Raw genomic sequence first — 20784 nt, forward strand, 5'->3', positions numbered from 1 at the left:
TTGCAGACAATCCGCACTTGGGACGGGCGCCCAGCATCCACTACGGACTACGAGAAATAGATTTACCGGTGAGTAAAATCTTATTTTCTCTGACGTCCTAAGTGGATGCTGGGACTCCGTAAGGACCATGGGGATTATACCAAAGCTCCCAAACGGGCGGGAGAGTGCGGATGACTCTGCAGCACCGAATGGGCAAACTCTAGGTCCTCCTCAGCCAGGGTGTCAAACTTGTAGAATTTAGCAAATGTTTTTGACCCCGACCAAGTAGCTGCTTGGCAAAGTTGTAGAGCCGAGACCCCTCGGGCAGCCGCCCAAGAAGAGCCCACCTTCCTCGTGGAATGGGCTTTCACTGATTTAGGATGCGGCAGTCCAGCCGCAGAATGTGCAAGCTGAATCGTACTACAGATCCAGCGAGCAATAGTCTGCTTTGAAGCAGGAGCACCCAGCTTGTTGGGTGCATACAGGATAAACAACGAGTCAGTTTTCCTGACACTAGCTGTCCTGGAAACATAAATTCTCAGGGCCCTGACTACGTCCAACAACTTGGAAGCCTCCAAGTCTTTAGTAGCCGCAGGCACCACGATAGGTTGGTTCAAATGAAAGGCTGATACCACCTTAGGGAGAAACTGGGGACGAGTCCTCAATTCTGCCCTATCCATATGGAAAATCAGATAAGGGCTTTTACATGACAAAGCCGCCAATTCTGACACACGCCTGGCCGAAGCCAAGGCCAACAGCATGACCACTTTCCATGTGAGATATTTTAATTCCACGGTTTTAAGTGGCTCAAACCAATGTGACTTTAGGAAATCCAACACCACGTTGAGATCCCAAGGTGCCACTGGAGGCACAAAAGGGGGCTGAATATGCAGCACTCCCTTAACAAAAGTCTGAACTTCAGGTAGTGAAGCCAGTTCTCTCTGGAAGAAAATCGATAGAGCCGAAATCTGGACCTTAATGGAACCCAATTTTAGGCCCATAGTCACCCCTGACTGTAGGAAGTGCAGAAAACGGCCCAGCTGAAATTCCTCCGTTGGGGCCTTCCTGGCCTCACACCACGCAACATATTTTCGCCAAATGCGGTGATAATGGTTTGCGGTCACTTCTTTCCTAGCTTTAATCAGCGTAGGAATGACTTCCTCCGGAATGCCCTTTTCCTTCAGGATCCGGTGTTCAACCGCCATGCCGTCAAACGCAGCCGCGGTAAGTCTTGGAACAGACAGGGCCCCTGCTGCAGCAGGTCTTGTCTGAGCGGCAGAGGCCATGGGTCCTCTGAGATCATTTCTTGAAGTTCCGGGTGCCAAGCTCTTCTTGGCCAATCCGGAACAATGAGTATAGTTCTTACTCCTCTTCTCCTTATTATCCTCAGTACCTTGGGTATGAGAGGAAGAGGAGGGAACACATAAACCGACCGGTACACCCACGGTGTCACTAGAGCGTCCACAGCTATCGCCTGAGGGTCTCTTGACCTGGCGCAATATCTTTCTAGCTTTTTGTTGAGGCGGGACGCCATCATGTCCACCTGTGGCCTTTCCCAACGGTTTACAATCAGTTGGAAGACTTCTGGATGAAGTCCCCACTCTCCCGGGTGGAGGTCGTGCCTGCTGAGGAAGTCTGCTTCCCAGTTGTCCACTCCCGGAATGAACACTGCTGACAGTGCTAACACGTGATTTTCCGCCCATCGGAGAATCCTTGTGGCTTCTGCCATTGCCGTCCTGCTTCTTGTGCCGCCCTGTCGGTTTACATGGGCGACTGCCGTGATGTTGTCTGACTGGATCAGTACCGGCTGGTTTTGAAGCAGGGGTTTTGCCTGACTTAGAGCATTGTAAATGGCTCTCAGTTCCAGAATATTTATGTGTAGGGAAGTCTCCTGACTTGACCATAGTCCTTGGAAGTTTCTTCCCTGTGTGACTGCCCCCCAGCCTCGAAGGCTGGCATCCGTGGTCACCAGGACCCAGTCCTGTATGCCGAATCTGCGGCCCTCTTGAAGATGAGCACTTTGCAGCCACCACAGCAGAGACACCCTGGTCCTTGGAGACAGGGTTATCAGCCGATGCATCTGAAGATGCGATCCGGACCACTTGTCCAACAGGTCCCACTGAAAAGTCCTTGCATGGAACCTGCCAAATGGAATTGCTTCGTAGGAAGCTACCATTTTTCCCAGGACTCGCGTGCAGTGATGCACCGACACCTGTTTTGGTTTCAGGAGGCCTCTGACTAGAGATGACAGCTCCTTGGCTTTCTCCTCCGGGAGAAACACTTTTTTCTGTTCTGTGTCCAGAACCATCCCCAGGAACAGTAGACGTGTCGTAGGGACCAGCTGTGACTTTGGAATATTTAGAATCCAACCGTGCTGTTGTACCACCTCCCGAGATAGTGCTACCCCGACCAACAACTGCTCCCTGGACCTCGCCTTTATCAGGAGATCGTCCAAGTACGGGATAATTAAAACTCCCTTTTTTCTAAGGAGTATCATCATTTCGGCCATTACCTTTGTAAATACCCTCGGTGCCGTGGACAGACCAAACGGCAATGTCTGGAATTGGTAATGACAATCCTGTACCACAAATCTGAGGTACTCCTGGTGATGATGGTAAATGGGTACATGCAGGTAAGCATCCTTGATGTCCAGTGATACCATGTAATCCCCCTCGTCCAGGCTTGAAATAACCGCCCTGAGCGATTCCATCTTGAACTTGAATTTTTTTATATATATGTGTTCAAGGATTTCAAATTTAAAATGGGTCTCACCGAACTGTCCGGTTTCGGTACCACAAACATTGTGGAATAGTAACCCCGTCCTTGTTGAAGGAGGGGCACCTTGACTATCACCTGCTGGGAATACAGCTTGTGAATCGCCTCTAGCACTGCCTCCCTGCCTGAGGGAGTTGTTGGCAAGGCAGATTTGAGGAAACGGCGGGGGGGAGACGTCTCGAATTCCAGCTTGTACCCCTGAGATACTACTTGAAGGATCCAGGGATCCACCCGTGAGCGAGCCCACTGATTGCTGAAGTTTTTGAGACGGGCCCCCACCGTACCTGGCTCCGCCTGTGGAGCCCCAGTGTCATGCGGTGGACTTGGAGGAAGCGGGGGAGGACTTTTGCTCCTGGGAACTGGCTGTATGCTGCAGCTTTTTCCCTCTACCTCTGCCTCTGGGCAGAAAGGACGCGCCTTTATCCCGCTTGCCTTTATGGGGCCGAAAGGACTGTACCTGATAATACGGTGCTTTCTTTGGCTGTGAGGGAACATGGGGTAAAAATGCTGACTTCCCAGCTGTTGCTGTGGAAACGAGTTCTGAGAGACCATCCCCGAATAACTCCTCACCCTTATAAAGCAAAACTTCCATGTGCCTTTTAGAATCTGCATCACCCGTCCACTGCCGAGTCCATAATCCTCTCCTGGCAGAAATGGACAGTGCACTTATTTTAGATGCCAGCCGGCAAATATCCCTCTGTGCATCTCTCATGTATAAGACTGCGTCTTTTATATGCTCTATGGATAGCAATATAGTGTCCCTGTCTAGGGTATCAATATTTTCCGACAGGGAATCTGACCACGCAGCTGCAGCACTGCACATCCATGCTGAAGCAATAGCTGGTCTCAGTATAATACCTGCGTGTGTATATACAGACTTCAGGATAGCCTCCTGCTTCCTATCAGCAGGCTCCTTTAGGGCGGCCGTGTCCGGAGATGGTAGTGCCACCTTTTTTGACAGACGTGTGAGCGCTTTATCCACCCTAGGGGATGTTTCCTAACGTGACCTATCCTCTGGCGGGAAAGGGTACGCCATTAGTAACCTTTTAGAAATTACCAGTTTCTTATCGGGGGAAGCCCACGCTTCTTCACACACCTCATTTAATTCCTCAGATGGGGGAAAAACCACTGGTAGTTTTTTCTCCCCAAACATAATACAATTTTTTGTGGTTCCTGGGGTAATATCAGAAATGTGCAACACATTTTTTATTGCCTCAATCATGTAACGTGTGGCCCTATTGGAATGTACATTTGTCTCATCGTCGTCGACACTGGATTCAGTATCCGTGTCGACATCTGTGTCTGCCATCTGAGGTAGCGGGCATTTAAGAGCCCCTGATGGCTTTTGAGACAGCTGGGCAGGCACAAGGTGAGAAGCCGGCTGTCCCACATCTGATATGTCGTCAAACCTTTTATGTAAGGAGCTGACACTTTCACGTAATTCCTTCCACAAGTCCATCCACTCAGGTGTCGGCCCCGCAGGGGGTGACATCACATTTATCGGCACTTGCTCCGCCTCCACATAAGCCTCCTCATCAAACATGTCGACACAGCCGTACCGACACACCGCACACACACAGGGAATGCTCTGACTGAGGACAGGACCCCACAAAGCCCTTTGGGGAGACAGAGAGAGAGTATGCCAGCACACACCAACAGCGCTATATAACACAGGGATTAACACTATAACTGAGTGATTTGTCCCAATAGCTGCTTGTATACACAATATTGCGCCTAAATTTAGTGCCCCCCCTCTCTTTTTTACCCTATGTAGTCTGGAAACTGCAGGGGAGAGCCTGGGAGCGATCCTTCCAGCGGAGCTGTGAGGGAAAATGGCGCCAGTGTGCTGAGGGAGATAGCCCCGCCCCTTTTTCGGCGGACTTCTCCCGCTTTTTTCTATGTATATCTGGCAGGGGTATTTTACACACATATATAGTCTCTATGACTATTTTATGTGTTTTTTTGCCAGCCAAGGTACTTAATATTGCAGCCCAGGGCGCCCCCCCAGCGCCCTGCACCCATCAGTGACCGGAGTGTGAGGTGTGCATGGGAAGCAATGGCGCACAGCTGCAGTGCTGTGCGCTACCTTGTTTGAAGACCGAAGTCTTCTGCCGCCGATTTCCAGGACTCTTCTTGCTTCTGGCTCTGTAAGGGGGACGGCGGCGCGGCTCCGGGAACGGACGATCGAGGTCGGGCCCTGTGTTCGATCCCTCTGGAGCTAATGGTGTCCAGTAGCCTTAGAAGCCCAAGCTAGCTGCAAGCAGGTAGGTTCGCTTCTCTCCCCTTAGTCCCTCGTAGCAGTGAGTCTGTTGCCAGCAGATCTCACTGAAAATAAAAAATCTAAAATAAACTTTCTTTTTCTAAGAGCTCAGGAGAGCCCCTAGTGTGCATCCAGCTCAGCCGGGCACAAAATTCTAACTGAGGTCTGGAGGAGGGTCATAGAGGGAGGAGCCAGTGCACACCAGGTAGTCCTAAAGCTTTCTTTAGTTGTGCCCAGTCTCCTGCGGAGCCGCTATTCCCCATGGTCCTTACGGAGTCCCAGCATGCACTTAGGACGTCAGAGAAATACCCAACATTAAGTACAAACTTGGATAAAAAAATACTGTAAACCATAGGTGTGATGATGACAACAGCAACAACAACAACTCCCAGTATGTCATGTGAAGAGAGAAGGGGGAGAAGTGGGGAAGAATTTTACAGTACACAGTGCAAAAAGAGCTCAGAGTGGAATTCCAAAACATTCCTGCCTAACACAGCATGTGCCATGTAACAGTGGTTGTCATGGTAGCGATATTACATTGTGAATAATTATAAACAGTGGCGACTACTGCCCCTGGGCTTTATAGATAAGCTAAGTGCTGTGTCCCTTGCTGCGGAAGGTCAGTGAAACACAGCGGTGCTGCTAATCCCTCGGTAAGGCAGACAGCACATATACTACATAGAACATTACATGTATGATTGTTTATATGTGCTGACTGAGTCCCCCATGCAATGTGTGGTCGGCGCTGAAGCCCAGGGGCAGCCGCCGCCACTGATTATAAATCAGCAATTTTAGCCTTAAGAAACAAACTAAGGAGATACTGTAATTAAAAGGATTTGTCTTATAGCTTGCCCTGATTTCATAAACACAACAAGGTTTTTCATGAAATTGCTGCTTTAAAGTGTGCTGTCAGTTCAGGGTCTTGGAGATAATGAAAATATAAAGAATCCCAAAGTTTGTCAGGACGACCACAAATATAAGATATGCCATTGCATTACACAAACATATTAAGAAAATGTATATGCAATATGAATTAAAATACCCCTGTACTTGTAGACAGTGACATACTGTATACAGATTGCTTGTCTTTTTTGCTGATTAAAAGGAATACCCAAATTTGTACATAACTATTATCCCTCTGTAGGGTACTGTGAAATGCTAGAGTGCTCAAAAACAGGAATTATAATTATAATGGGGGAGATTTTTCAAAGCTTGGGAAGAGATAAAGTGAAGAGAGATAAAGTTCTAACCAATAAGCTTCTATCAATTTACAGTATGTATCTGAAAAATGGCAGTTAGGAGCTGATTGGTTGATACTTTATCTCTCTCCATGCTTTGATAAATCTCCCCTACTGAGAGAAGACTGCCTTTTCATCTTGTTGATACTAGAAATGGTTTACATGTATGCCTTTAGCATATGCACACCAGAGGCAGAACTCTGGGAGGCAACGGAGTCATCTGCCGCCGGGCTCCTGCTCTGAAGGGGGTCACCTCTCCTCTCATTCTGTGACACCATTGAATTAAGTTAATTGATAGCTGCCGCTGTCTTTTCAGTGGCCGACTTCCTCACTGGTCCCTGCATCTTACAAGTCACACCCTCTTTATTATACTGAATATACACATTTTACAAGTCTCATACCCAGGATTACAGGATTGGAAACCACAACCTATTACACTGGAAGCAGACACTATACTAATGAAGCTGTTTGCTCCTGTATAGAAAATATGATAATTCTAACTATATGAAGATACTTCTCTGACAATTACACGTAACGTCATATACTTAGAATTCTCATGCTTCCTCTACAGGAGCAAATAACTCCATCAGTAAAGTGTTTGCTGTTAGTGTAACAGGTCATGGGTTGTAATCCTGGGTATGACTGCTAAGAAATGTGTGATTCAAAATAAAAGACAATTAATTGTATAAATACAGTATATACATTTTTTTCAGAACACTCCATACACACACACACACACACACACACACACACACACACACACACATATACACATATATATTTATCTTAATATAGGAAATAGGGGGGCACCAATATTTATCTTGCCTCCGGGTGTCTTGGACGAATTTACGCCACTGATGCACACTATTAGCTTTTTTCTCTAGCCAGGCCTGCAGTTCCGCTTATACGATAGTCCATTACAGCTAAATACATATTTGAGGAAGCAGACCTAGGGCAGGATCTACTAAAGGGAAAATGCGGCCCAAAACCCCCAAACTCCCATTTTTGGACTTTAGACGCATTTCCCATATGTACCAAGCTCTGGAATGCGCTGCATTCCAGGGCTTGGATGCGGTGAGTTACCCTATAGAAGCCTATGGGTTTCTCTCCACATTTTCCCCCGAGAGTGATCAAATCAGATCTCTCCCAGCACTTCCCCGCAGCTGCCGCGTCGCTCTGCGCATGCGCAGAGGGACTCTCGGTTCCGAAACCTGTATGACCTGATATTGCAAAGGGCAGCTTTGCAGTAGCTTTGCAATACTAATAGCATATGTAAGTACATAGGCCCTCATTCCGAGATGATCGCTCGCTAGCTACTTTTAGCAGCTGTGCTAACGCATAGTCGCCACCCACGGGGGAGTGTATTTTCGCTTTGCAGGAATGCGAATGCCTGTGCAACAGAGCGGCAGCAAACACATTTTGTGCAAAACATGACCAGCCCTGTAGTTACTTATTCTGTGTGATGATTGCTGCGACGAATGACATGGTAATGACGTCAGATACCCGCCCAGCAAACGCCCGGCCACGCCTGCATTTTTCCAAACACTCCCAGAAAAGGGTCAGTTGACACCCAGAAACTGCCACTTCTTGTCAATCTCCTTGCGTCCGCCAGTGCGACTGAAAGTGTTGCTAGAACCTGTGCAAAACCACGATGCTCTTTGTACCCGTACGTCGCGCGTGCGCATTGCGGTCCATACGCATGCGCAGATTTGCCTTTTTTTTTCATTGATCGCTACGCAGCAAACAACGGCAGCTAGCGATCAATTCGGAATGAGGGCCATAGTGGGATGTAACACATTGGGGATGTGATACTTAGTACATCCTACCCCCAAAGAGAAATGCATGGTGTAGTGTCAAAAGGTAAATTCCTAAGTGATTCAGGGGAATATAGCCAAAGTGAAGATTACATAGTCTTTGGCTGGACGTAACTAGATAGCCACTGTCAGCCCCCACACTGCAAACACAGGGATTGGCTATCTGTCAAAGTGAAAGATATCATTATCTACAGCTTATGTTGTGAGGGAAAGTATAAAGCAGGTGCTATGCCAAAGTAAAGGGCCTACATGGTGTAGGGAAAGTGTGTGTCCCTTAGGCACCTATAAATGGAAAATTCTCCATCTTCCCAGGCTAGACCTGCACCAGGTATGTTACTGCTTGCTCTGTGTATATACAGTATGTATATATATATATATATATATATAACTGGAACAATGGATTTAAATATAGTGGACTGCTCTCCTCTGTGTGTATGACAGGCCAGATGCTTTACAACATCTTTCTAAAAAAAAAATACCCACAAAGCGGACTTCGAGGCTAAGGCACAGTCTACACCCACATCCCCACCAGATTGGACAACATTGTTCAGGTCCTAATTCCCCATTGGCTATTCAATCTGCTGGTATGAGGCGGGTCTGCAAAGTTTCATTGAGGTGGTGGAGGTGGTAGAGTGTGCTACAGACAACAGCCTGTCAGGCCAGGGCAGTGCAGTGTGATGAGGAGTGTCTGTTATCTAGTGACACTGCAACATCCCTTGGATCCTAGTGAGCAGCCACCATCTTATGTACTGCAATGAGACATAGCAGCTTCTAGGATGCATCTCCTAACCATTTTGCCACTCCTGGGGGATTATTGATGGAGAATGTCTGATGTATTTGGAACCCATAACTTGTCTGGAATATAAGAAAAACAAGCATTCTATAGACACAAATTAGACTGCACATAGCAATTTAGAACAACTCCTCATGTTCTGTTTTGTTTTGGGAAAAGATGATTACTCCTTACACTGAGCAGAGCCAAATAACCTGCTCCAAGAGGCAAACAGCAGCAGAGACCCTAATCTGTTTGGAATTGAATGTCCAGAGATGCAAGGACATTGCTTATTGCCTGCTCCGAAGCCATGCTAATTGGTGTTAGCTCTGCCCTTGTGTGGACTTAGAGGTTATGGAAGAATAACAGCTGGTGCACACTGCTTTTTGCTTTCCTTTCAACGTGAATACAGCTTTATAAAGTACCTGAAGCGATGGCATCAGAAGTTGCGTGTGGGCTCATTTTCAGATTACTTCTCCCAATCTGCCTTGTTGTTGGTGAGTGATGGGTTATGTATTATCCTGTATCTCCCTGCGGGATAATGGACAGGGAGCTATGTTATTTCTAGCAAGCCTGTGCAGCTTTTCTGGTTCTGCACTAACTTTCTGTACTGTTCCATTGCATTATTTATCCAGATCTGTGTGTATTTTATAACTTAATGCATGTACTACTTATTATTATATAGGCTGGTGAAGTAACAGTTGTCATTAGCTGTCAGCAGCTGACCTGTGCATAGTTTATCTCCAGCAGATCAGTGTAGTGCTGAGTGCATTTCTGCTGCTGTGGGATAAAGAGTTAAAGTTTGGAGGTGGGACCCAGCTAGCCCTGACAGACTGGGAGGAAAGGGTAAGAGCAGCAGAGGGACGGAGAGGAACGGTGCAGCAGACTCCTATGGTCCCGGCAGGTCCTCTCTATCTGTCACGCTAGCCACCTCCTGGGCACCACATACGGATCTCCACTGCCAGGTCGCCTGTACCCATGCTGCATGAGGCCGGGAGTGAGAGGCTGCAGGCGGAAAGTGCAGTCTCTCTACTTCTCGTCTCACACCTCGGACTGACTGAGAGATGTTGGATTGGACCAAAGTCAGAGAGTAACAAGTTTGGGGGGTCATGTCTTCTGCTTACCCGTTACTGAGTGCTCCTATGCCCTGGGGGGACAGAGAGCCGAGGGACATTTACTAAGCGGCGCAAAGTGCTTTCTGCTTTCTCTCTCCCGTGTATAAGGCGTCCCAGAGGTGATGGCATCAGAGGTTGCGTGTGGGCTCATCTTCAGATTGCTCCTGCCAGTGTGCCTTCTTGTGGGTGAGTGACCCTAAGATCCTGTGTGGCTCTGATGGGAGGTTACAACAATGATACAATTACTGTAGTTCTGTCAGTGATCACTGTGCGTATGGATTATACTGTACTATATGTATATATCCCCACCCATCTATAGGCGATATATGGCTGCAGCTGTAATGTCACTGTCACAGAGGTCAGGCTTTTCAGGTGACTTTAATGTTAGGGAAATCCTCTTCGCCGTTTCCTTAGTAGTTATCGCCTTCAAATCATCGCCTTCATTCATTGCTCAAGATAAATTGCACAGACCACATACTGTATCACTCCAGGCTTTTATTTTCCTTCAACTTGATGTGTTACAGTGGCGATTGCATGATTCATGACACACTAGCTATAATGTACACTTTGTGTGCATGTCACTTATTTGGTACTTAAATGACTGCAAGACTTGCTTCACTCTAGACACTTGGGAGAACACTCCTATAATACAGATTACTGACATCCTACTACCCTAGTTTAGTTCCTTTTCCTTAGCGTAGTTTTACAGTCATTTCAAAGTATCACATATTTTAAATATTTTCTGATGTGCTATAAATCCTGCTGCAGACTGATGTGTAACAACTTTTACCACAATTTAGAAAAAAAATGAATTAACAGATTAGCAGTCATTTTGCAGAACATTAATATTTCAGAGAACACTCTCAATTGTTCTAGGATATGCAGACAGTAATGCTTCTGTGCCCAAGCATACAATAGAAAAGCTATGGAATATTCAGTGGAGAGTTGTGTAATTACTTCTCTTGCTTTATTGTGGAACAACACTACAAATAATCATATACTAAATGTAAAATTAAACAACGGTCATTTTCCAAACTGATGTTACAGTTACTTTAGCTCCAAGAACTAATAATGTATCCTTAAATAGCCTTATTACTGATGAATTTAGCACAGTTGATCAGCAGTTTGTTTGTTTGTTTTATAACAAAATATATTTTGCATTGATTTGTAAATATGAATAGCTATTATTCCATATTACTACTGTTAGATTTTTTTTTTATTGGAAATGCATATGGTAATTACTGGTTATACCTCTGTTTGTTTACCATGCTGCCACATTAAAATATACAAATTCAAATACGCTATTTAGTAACATTTTGTTTAGTATCATATAGCTATTTCAGATAAATTTAATAAATGGTTCATTCAAATTACTTATCAGTACTTTGTACATATAGTTTTATACTGTATAAAGCAAAGTTTTAATGCACTGTGTGCATGAGAAAAGGTAGTAGATGGTAAGCTCTTGAGTTTGTGATACTAATTTTCTATTTTATTTGTACAGCTCAATTTCATTAAGTCATAAACCTCAGAAGCATTTTTGAATGCTTTTTAGAAGCTTCTGTATATGTTGATAATATTTGAATTAAATACAATATTAGACATTAATAAACAATAAATTTTGTTACTGAGTGTGCATTGCTTAACCTCTGTAAAGAACTGCTCACTGAGATCAACATCTGTAATGTAGCTTCAGGCTATGTGTGGTCAGTCAGTTTCTGGTTTGCTTGATGACTAAGAGTTGTCAGCTAGGCTGAAAGATGAATTTAGGCTTATGGCAGCTGTACAATTTTTTTCATTTATTTTTTTTTGATAATTTTTTTTCCTAGATAAAACTCAACACTTGGATCAGAGAAATTACTTTTCTTGCATAAGAAAAAACCCCAAACAATCTTAGTTTTTGGAGTACCTGAAACATTTCTCTGAAATAGTAGTTAACATGTTTAGTAAACTCTGTAACCCTGCTCTATGGATGGGAAGCGTCTTTCCTTTCCTGTATTAGGTTTAACCCATGTAACCCTCTGCTGATTCTTTACAGTTGTGCAGCATTCCAAGGACAAACACCTATAGAATCTATGCTACTTTGTATCCTATAAGACACATTACGCCATAAATATGCAAAGTGAAAACATTCATATGCTTTAATAAAAAAATGATTGTTAGCATTTTAAACACACATATATATATATATATATATATATATATATGGTATACTTGCAATATCATGCTCCTGTATTCTCCTGTAAAAATACCTATATTCAATAGTAATCTAAACAAATTCCTGTTTTCTGGTAGTGCTATCCATTTTAATGATTGCTTGTACTTAATATCTGCAAATGAGTTTTGATCGGCATCCCTGATTAGTTTAGTACATATGATCTTTATGCACTATCTATATGAGTGACGTGGTATTACACTAAGTCATTCTATACTGATTAACGTCTTCTTTACCCCCATGTTACAATGAAGTCCATTTTCCAGAGTCTGACATGATATTGGTGAATTAGCGGAATGCTATTCCGGAAATGGTGCCATAGGAAATGCACATAAAGTGGTAACATCAGAGGCAACAACTAGAGCTATGTCAATGTCAATTTTGTAATCATTTTTTCTTCTGTGGCATACACTGTACAAGTGACGTCATCTTTATACTATAGGTGCATGATTCGTTAGCAAGAGGTTGCTTTATAAAGGCTGAAATATGTGCTGCACTGAATTCCAACAATCCATATGTCATATGAGCCCTGACTGAGTTGCAGTACAGCAATTTCTACTCACAAGTAAATAGATGTGAACTGTGCACAATTTCCCCGTTTTTTCCCCAGGAAATATCACTAGTTTTCAATATTTTTCAGTTGCACAGATAATTCCTTTTCATTAGTATACTGCATGTAATTCATTTGTCTCTAGACTTTATAAAGATACATTTACTGAGTAGGAATAGGTAAAATGCAAACATTACTTTGTAATTGTAAAGTGCCGCGGACTATGATGGTGCTATATAAATAAATGTTAATAATGAATACATTTTAAGCAAGTCATGATAGGTGTTGTAGTACACCAGGGTCCACTTCATCTAGCAGTCAAAGTGTCCCTGGAAATGTTTTAAATCAGTTGGTCACCATGTAATTATTATATACACTTACTTATGTAGATTTATATTTAGCCAGACCTAATGGATTCCTCATTTAGTGCATAGTCTGGCAATTGCAGGTACAAACATAAGATTTGCCTCTATTCATTTTCTATCTAAGTCTGTAGTCTATTAATACTTTATTGAGTACATACTGCAAATATATAAACATTTTGCTCTAGAAAAGCCTACAAATAACACTGCTTGCAGAAAAGATTTCCGTTAGGGAATATGTCCTGATACTAAATGCAATTTTCTTTATATTTTGCTTAATAAATCTGGTCTAAAACAGATTTTACCTGTACTCCTCCCTTACACTTGCCTATGACCTGTACTGTACATACTTTGAGGTACTTTACAACAAGAGGTTGCAGGACTCAAACCTACCTATCACAGGCATACTGTACATGATAAGAATTTTAAGTTGACTATGATGGGTACATAAAGACAGCACAGAGGTAAAGAGATGGGTAACCAATGCAGTGTGTACTGTAACACATTCTGAAATCCCCTCTGTGTTCAATATTTATTAACATTTAAATAAGTCTGTACATTGAAATATCTTGCACATAAGTAGTTTCAGTATTTTATTGTACAAGTTTCACAAACATGACTTCCCATTGTTTGTATGACGTAACTCATTCATTCAAGGGATTTCACTGCTTTCTTCCTAGTACTTCTTATAATACTCTATGTTTATTCTTATAATGTAAATGTGATAGACAGCCCCTAAAACATCTGCTGTGTTGCTTTAAATATTTGTCTGGACAGTCTCCTGTTAGCTCCTGCACCTTATCCCAACTCAGGGTGCTGCTGCAAGATAAGGCAGTAAAGGGAGTTAACTGTATGCAGAGTTCCCAATGCAGCTCCTATCATCGGTTCTTTTTTTTTTACATTGGTACTTATTGAAGCGGATAATATATATATATATATATATATATATATATGACATGATAGGAATTGCAGTCCTCCATTGTCAACCAAGAGAGAATTGTGAATGTTGTACTTAGATGCTCTGGCTTAGCAGTAGAATGATTGAAAATGTTAGCAATTATGTGTGTGGATAATGTTACAGCAAACAAAATACATTACAGAAGCGTCTCAGTGACATGACAGCAAGGTCTTGCACTGCTGATAGCGTTCACTCCTCAGGCAGCCTCTGCGTTTTCTTTGGATGGAACATTATCTATGGCATATGAGGTGTTAAGTGGTTTCATCAGTATATGTCACCAGTAAAGTATATTACTTAGAGGCCGATTTATCACCATCTGCATCTGATGATGTTGATGACAGGTGATAATATCAGCCAAACTCGCAGTGCGATAATTGAGTACATTGCATGGATGTATCAATTATCGCATGCAGGGGCAGAGCTTGCTCACATGCTCTGTCCCTGCGATGCCTCTCCGCAGCATCATCAGGGTATTTTTCGTAAAAAAAATACCCCAATGTCCTGCTGCGCATGCTCCACCGCCCATCCTTACTGCCGCCGTCGGGATCCCCTCCGTTGCGACTACCCCCATGCCGCAAACCCCCCCTCCCACAGATTTATACTTACCAGTCCCAGGAGCCGGCGGTGTCCGCTGCTCCGGGAGGCTGCCGTCCGCCTGATCCTGCTGCTGTGTGTGACCCCCGGTGCTGTAAAGTGAGCTGCCGCTTTGCAGCGTCACTTTGCTGCACAGGGGTCACAGCACAGCACATGGAGGACCTGCTCCCCGGCTCACTGATCACTAGCTTCTGGGACAGGTAAGTATGTTTTTTCTGTACATTTTTTTATTTTTGAAAGGTGATCAGTTTGTGTGATCATACACACAGAGCTGATCACACTGGCCGGGTCCCGCACAGCTTTCTCTGCAGAGAAAGCTGGGCAAAAGGCTGCAGATCGTAGTGCTGCCCTGTGATTATGCCAGCCTGAGCTGGCGTTATTATCATAGGGCACACTGCAGTGTTTTTAAAAAAAATATGTGTTGTAAATTCGGTCACGTCGCTTTTACCATTATAAGTATGGGAAATGCGATGTGGGTTACTAAATAAATGACAATTAAAGGGTTAGTAATTTGAATTTGCACTGTAACATCTCACTGGATTTATGTCCTCTATAGTAATAAGCATATGCAAATTAAACATAGGGGTCTATGTACTAATCTATGGAGAGAGATAAAGGGGTCTATGTACTAAGCCTTGGCAAGAGATAAAGTGGAGAGAGATAAAGTATGAGCAAATCAGCTCCTAAATGCCATATTACATGATGTGTTTGAAAATTGACATTTAGGGGCTGATTGGCAGGTTCTTTATCTCTCTCCACTTTATCTATCTATCTCCGAGACTAAGTACATAGACCCCATAGTTTCAATTGTACAAAATACACATTTGTTCAGTGAGGTCAAACAAGCAAGAAGTCTATCTCCCAAACCAAGAATTTCTAAATGTAAGATACAGTATGAACCAAAACCAAGCCACACAGGGTCCTTCTTATCATCCTTCCTGTGTGAACCTGATCAATACAACAAACTATTATGCTAATCCTGTTATACAGTAAGTGAACATTGAGTTGTTTAAATGACTCACATAGACAATATGGATTTGTGATGAAAAAGCAAAAGAAACCTACTGTATGCCCCCCACTGTCGTAGAAGAAGTAATAAGCAGGATAATATCTGACTAATTATCCAGATGCTTTCATAAAGGTTGTGTAAGGATTGTATTGATCCGCTGAATGCATTCCTATTTCCTCTATACGGAAATGCCACGGGTTGTTTGCCATGCTTCTCACTTCTACTCATCTGAATGGTATTATGACATCTCTGTAATCTCACTTTTGTTGTAGATTGCATGAATGCAAGAAACTGTTGTTAATATATTACTTCTGTGCTGCACAGCGGAGATTATAAAGTCAGTCCAGATGATGTTTCTTTAGGTGGGCTCTTAAATGCCAAAGTATAGACAATACCTTATATTTTGTCATCTGTCTTTGAAGCATACTGTATTCATTCATTTGTTTAAAAGTTTACCCGCAGTATAGTGTAGATACTGTATACATTGTATGTTCTCTGCATATATGTTATATACTGTAGCTACATTGTGTATTAATGTTTCCGAACACCGCAGCCAGCCCACCTATTTATGAGAGCTTACCCTATACTGCTCACGGGTGTGGTCCGTAGGGTCGACCACACTTAGGTCGATAGTGTCTAGGACGACCATTCGTGGTCGAGAGTCAAGTCAACACCAAAAATAGGTCGACACAAGCATTAGGTCGACATAAGCAAGGTCGACATGGTTTAAAAAAAATTGGTGTTGTTTTCTTCGTAGAGTGACCGGGAACCCCAATTAGTGCACCATGTCCCCTTGCATGGCTCGCTTCGGGCAAGGTGCCTTGCTCCGTTACCGCTGCACTTGGCACAAGTTGCCGTTCCCAATCGTAGTCCACGTGGATCGTAAAGTATGAAAAAGTTCAAAAAATTGTGAAAAACTCATGTGGACCTTTTGTCATGTCGACATAGTGAACATGTCGACCTAGAAACCATGTCGCCCTAATGCATGTCGACCAGTAGTGGTCGACCTAATGCCTGTCGACCTAAGTGTGGTCAACCTAGAGACCGGATAGCACTGCTCACACCCTTACATCTGTCCCATTCTCCTATCTGAGCCACACTCACTCCTCATGTCTAATCCGTGAGCTTTTCCCGCTAGATTGCAAGCTCTCTCGTAAGGAGGACTCTTCGGGTCTGCATTTATCAAGTAACAAAATAACTATGTTGAACGTCCTGTAAATCCTATTCTTAATGGCCTAAATGCACAGCATTTTGTGTACAGACAGCAGCTACTGTACTTACAGCTGGTAAATAATGGTGATACATTGATTGCATTGCTGCAATGTTAAAGACTGTGCTACAAATTGTTTTCTGCGGTTTATAGCTGATCATTAACATGCAATCTAATGCAGTCTTCGCTTTGAACCAACCATGCATATAATCAATGTAAAGAGTAAGTTAAAGCACTTATCTCTCTAAATACACGTGAAGGCGTATGTATTCATTTGTCCTTGCTTACAATATAAGTCCTGATGGAAGTTTGGGTATAGTCGTAGTGAAAAAAAAGTCAGATTCATTACACAAGACTGATTCAGACCAGAAATGAACCTAGGCATTAGGGATTAATAATCATCTTCAACTAATTATATGTAATTACTGTTTGTCCTCTCTGAATATTGTATTCGGCTCCTATTTATACAGTAATTTAGTGGGTCATTAATCTACTCTTTTCAGTTATGATTTTTACATATTGTCACAGCATATATTAGTTATAATGAAAATAATAATAATAATTATGATTATCTATACAACAATATTTTTTATTATTGCTGATAATAAGAATAAAAAGAAAAAAGCTTTAACTACTACTATATTGTAGTTAACAATCAATATTTTTATATATTAGCACACATAATATATAACAGGTATTAAGTCACACTTCGTGATAGAGTAGAATCAAACTAAACAAAGAAAGAGTATTGTAAGTATCAATCAGCCCTGTATCTTTTCAACAACTGATATGACAGTATATACTGTACAGCAGATATACTATTGCTTTTTTCTATTTATATAATGAGTAAAATAACATGTAATGTAAAATATATAATGTAGCCAGAAACTAAATTGAATATGAATCAGCATCATTACACATTTGGGCCCGGATGTAATGCAGTGCAAGACGGCTGGAGCTTCCAGATTCCGGCTGAACTGGTACTTTTTTTAAAGTGGCAATCATTTACAAGGCAAAACCAACCTGGTTTTGCCTTGTAAATTTTTGCTCCTTTAAAAAAACATACGAGTTTGTCCAGAATCTCCATCTTTCCCTATTTGTTTTTTAGTTAGTGATGGTTTTTAATTATTTTACTGTTCCATATAATGAAAGTATATGCTTTAAAAATATAATAAACTGATTATTATTTCTTCTTCTTCGTCGTCGTCTTCTTCTTCTTCTTCTTCTTCTTCTTCTTCTTCTTCTTCTTCTCTCAGTAATAATATGACATAACTAGGTTGAATGAGGACACAGGAGGAGGGTAGGGCAACTTACTGTATCTTGTAGGGCAAGCGGTGATAGAGCCATAAAGGGGAAGGTTGTTCATCACTCAACACGCCTGTATCGAATGTTAGAGTCCACATACAGCATCAGGGTTGCTAAAAGGGACTTAAGAGACAAGGGACAAGGAGCACTGGTTGCATAGATGGAGCTAAGTGAGAACAAGAGGAAAGAGGGCCCTGCCCTTGACAGTTCACGTACTAAACTGAGTACAGTATGTGCACAAAATGAAATACTAAACCCTAATTGATAATTACATATTTCTTAGAAGCACACTAAAAATGGCTTGGTCATCTGCACTTTTGGTCCAGACTGATAAGTTAAGGACCCTTGGGATAATGAATAATAAACAGACATTTATCTCAGTCCTGCAATTTCAGATTTTTAAACTAGTAGCTGCAATCGCTAAAAGCAAAGGCAGTCTCTTGATAATGGCAATTATACAATTGACTATATTTTTTTAAATGTAGACGTCTATTTCAGCACATAGCACCTTACTATCAAGATGCAGAAATTAACTAATATTAATAATATTAATAAGGATTGAGTGGAAGGCTTTGCAGAAGGCCAGCGTAAGGACAGAGCTGGATGGTTTTGGCGCATAGGGGCAGATGTATTAAGCCTGGAGAAGTGACAAAGCAGTAATAAGTGGAAGGTGATAACGCACCAACCAATCATTACGGGTTTGAAAAATTACAGTTAGGAGCTGATTGGATGATGCGTTATCACCTTCCACTTATCACTGCTTTATCACTTCTCCAGGCTTAATACATTTGTCTGTTGTCAGTGATTTGTATCATTCCATATTTATAGTTTTACTAGATTTAATTCATTAACTTGACGACTCAATTGACTTTAGATTTCTGACTTCCAATTTCCGTCTCAAATTTCAAGTAACTGCATTAGAAAGGCAGTACTGAGTGTTCAATGGGCAAATGGCAAAACTTTGTAAGGAATTCAGGGGTCTATTTACTAAGTCTTGGACGGAGATAAAGTTGCTAGAGATAAAGTACCAGCCAATCGGCTCCTAACTGACATGCCACAGGCCGTGTTTGAAAAATGACAGTTAGGAGCTGGTACTTTATCTCCAGCAACTTTATCTCCATCCAATACTTAGTAAAAATAGACTCTTTAGTCCCCTATTTATCAATGAGTTTCCGGGCTGGAAACTTATTTTCCGTGCTATTGAAGAAGTCAGAGTGATTGGAAGCGATGGCATGCCATTGGTGTGTGTTTCAACACTATCTTACATGAATGTCTTCTTACAAGGTGTATGCACTCTCTGAACTGCATCTTTACTACATTATACATAGAACTACTGTGTAACAGTGTATGTAGTACACATACCTAATGAATAGCACGGACATGTGTGGTTTGAAATAATATATATTCACAATAATAGTATATAATAAGGTAAGAAAAGAGTTAAACACTGTATCAAATGCTGGCCCTATATACAGTAGTGTCATTGGCAAAATAATATCCGTGTGCAGTTATCATATGAGCACCAGTCACTACAAATAATATCAGACATTCAACCATGGTTAAATGAGAGGCCTTCAGTCAGAATTGCACAGCCATGCCCCATGGCATGTCCTAATACAGCACAAACTGCCTCTGTGTTGACTGCCTCAACACAGAATGCCTCTATGGCACCATTCACAACATAGGGGGCTTCCTTTTTGGGGTGCAGTATGTGTACTTTTGGAGAAATATAACCCGTCCAGGTAATTGTGTCATCATCTAATAATAATAATTCTATACCTTGTGTCTATGTAAATTGGGACATATTAGGGTAAACTGTCTTGATCAGGGGTGCCAAGTGGGGAAAGGGTTGATAAAAAATTCCAGAGAATCCCTATAGGGCCTGCCAGCAGTAATTATGGTGGGGACAGAGTGGCCTTCAGCCCATTTGTGCAACCACAGTGCTATATAAACTAGATTATGGAGAGGGCAAAGTGACTGCGTGGACCAATCAGAAAAGAGTTAACTCAAACAGTGAAAACATCTAGGTCCAGTGCAGTGAAATCTTCCCTAACTGATTGCTACTTGTAGAGAAAGCTGCTTCTCCTCCCGAATCTTAAGTACTTTACATGCATTGAAAATATTCTTTAAAATGTGTAAAACATTTAATGTTTTTCAAATAATTTATTTCTATTGAAATATTTACATGTGTGTTTTAAAAAGATATGGCTGTGTTTTTTAATGTGTTGCAGTAAATAAATAGAACACACATGTAATGAAGACATGTATAGTAATTGTGGACAGTTTCCCATTTTATCAGTGCACTAGTATAAGTTATTGCTTCTTTCAGGCACAGCTTTGCAGTCAGTTGTCTTGTATTAAGGATGTACAGTATGTACTGTATATTATTGCATGAAGTTATGCCTTAAATTGCTATCACCCGCACTGCTAGGATTCTGTTTTCCTCCCACTTATTCCAGTTATTTATTTAAAGGCTATTTAATCTCCATGTTCATAAAATTTTTGTGACGCTGTCATACAATGTATAAATTGATGGATTATTAAAACCTAAAGAATGCTGAAGCCAGAAGTAGTATATTTCTTCTTAAACCCCTGGACTTTTTGTGGTAGATTTTTGTGTGCTTCACT

General features: G+C 42.2%; 1 protein-coding gene across 6 annotated transcripts in view; it reads left to right on the forward strand.

Moving 5' to 3' along the window:
* Nucleotides 1-8721: 8721 nt before the first annotated feature.
* PIEZO2 (piezo type mechanosensitive ion channel component 2) overlaps nucleotides 8722-20784 on the forward strand; it is a 648659-nt gene continuing 636596 nt past the window's right edge. For 5 of the 6 annotated variants that reach the window (XM_063923449.1, XM_063923453.1, XM_063923452.1 and 2 more), the window contains exon 1: nucleotides 8722-9335. In XM_063923449.1, the coding sequence (XP_063779519.1) occupies nucleotides 9272-9335 (64 nt within the window). In that variant the 5' untranslated portion in view covers nucleotides 8722-9271. Of the gene's footprint in view, nucleotides 9336-9708; nucleotides 10140-20784 lie in introns of those variants that run through there. The other variant, XM_063923450.1, reaches the window with a different exon arrangement.

This window comes from Pseudophryne corroboree, chromosome 5 (assembly GCF_028390025.1).
Source record: "Pseudophryne corroboree isolate aPseCor3 chromosome 5, aPseCor3.hap2, whole genome shotgun sequence".
NCBI classification, from domain to species: domain Eukaryota; kingdom Metazoa; phylum Chordata; class Amphibia; order Anura; family Myobatrachidae; genus Pseudophryne; species Pseudophryne corroboree.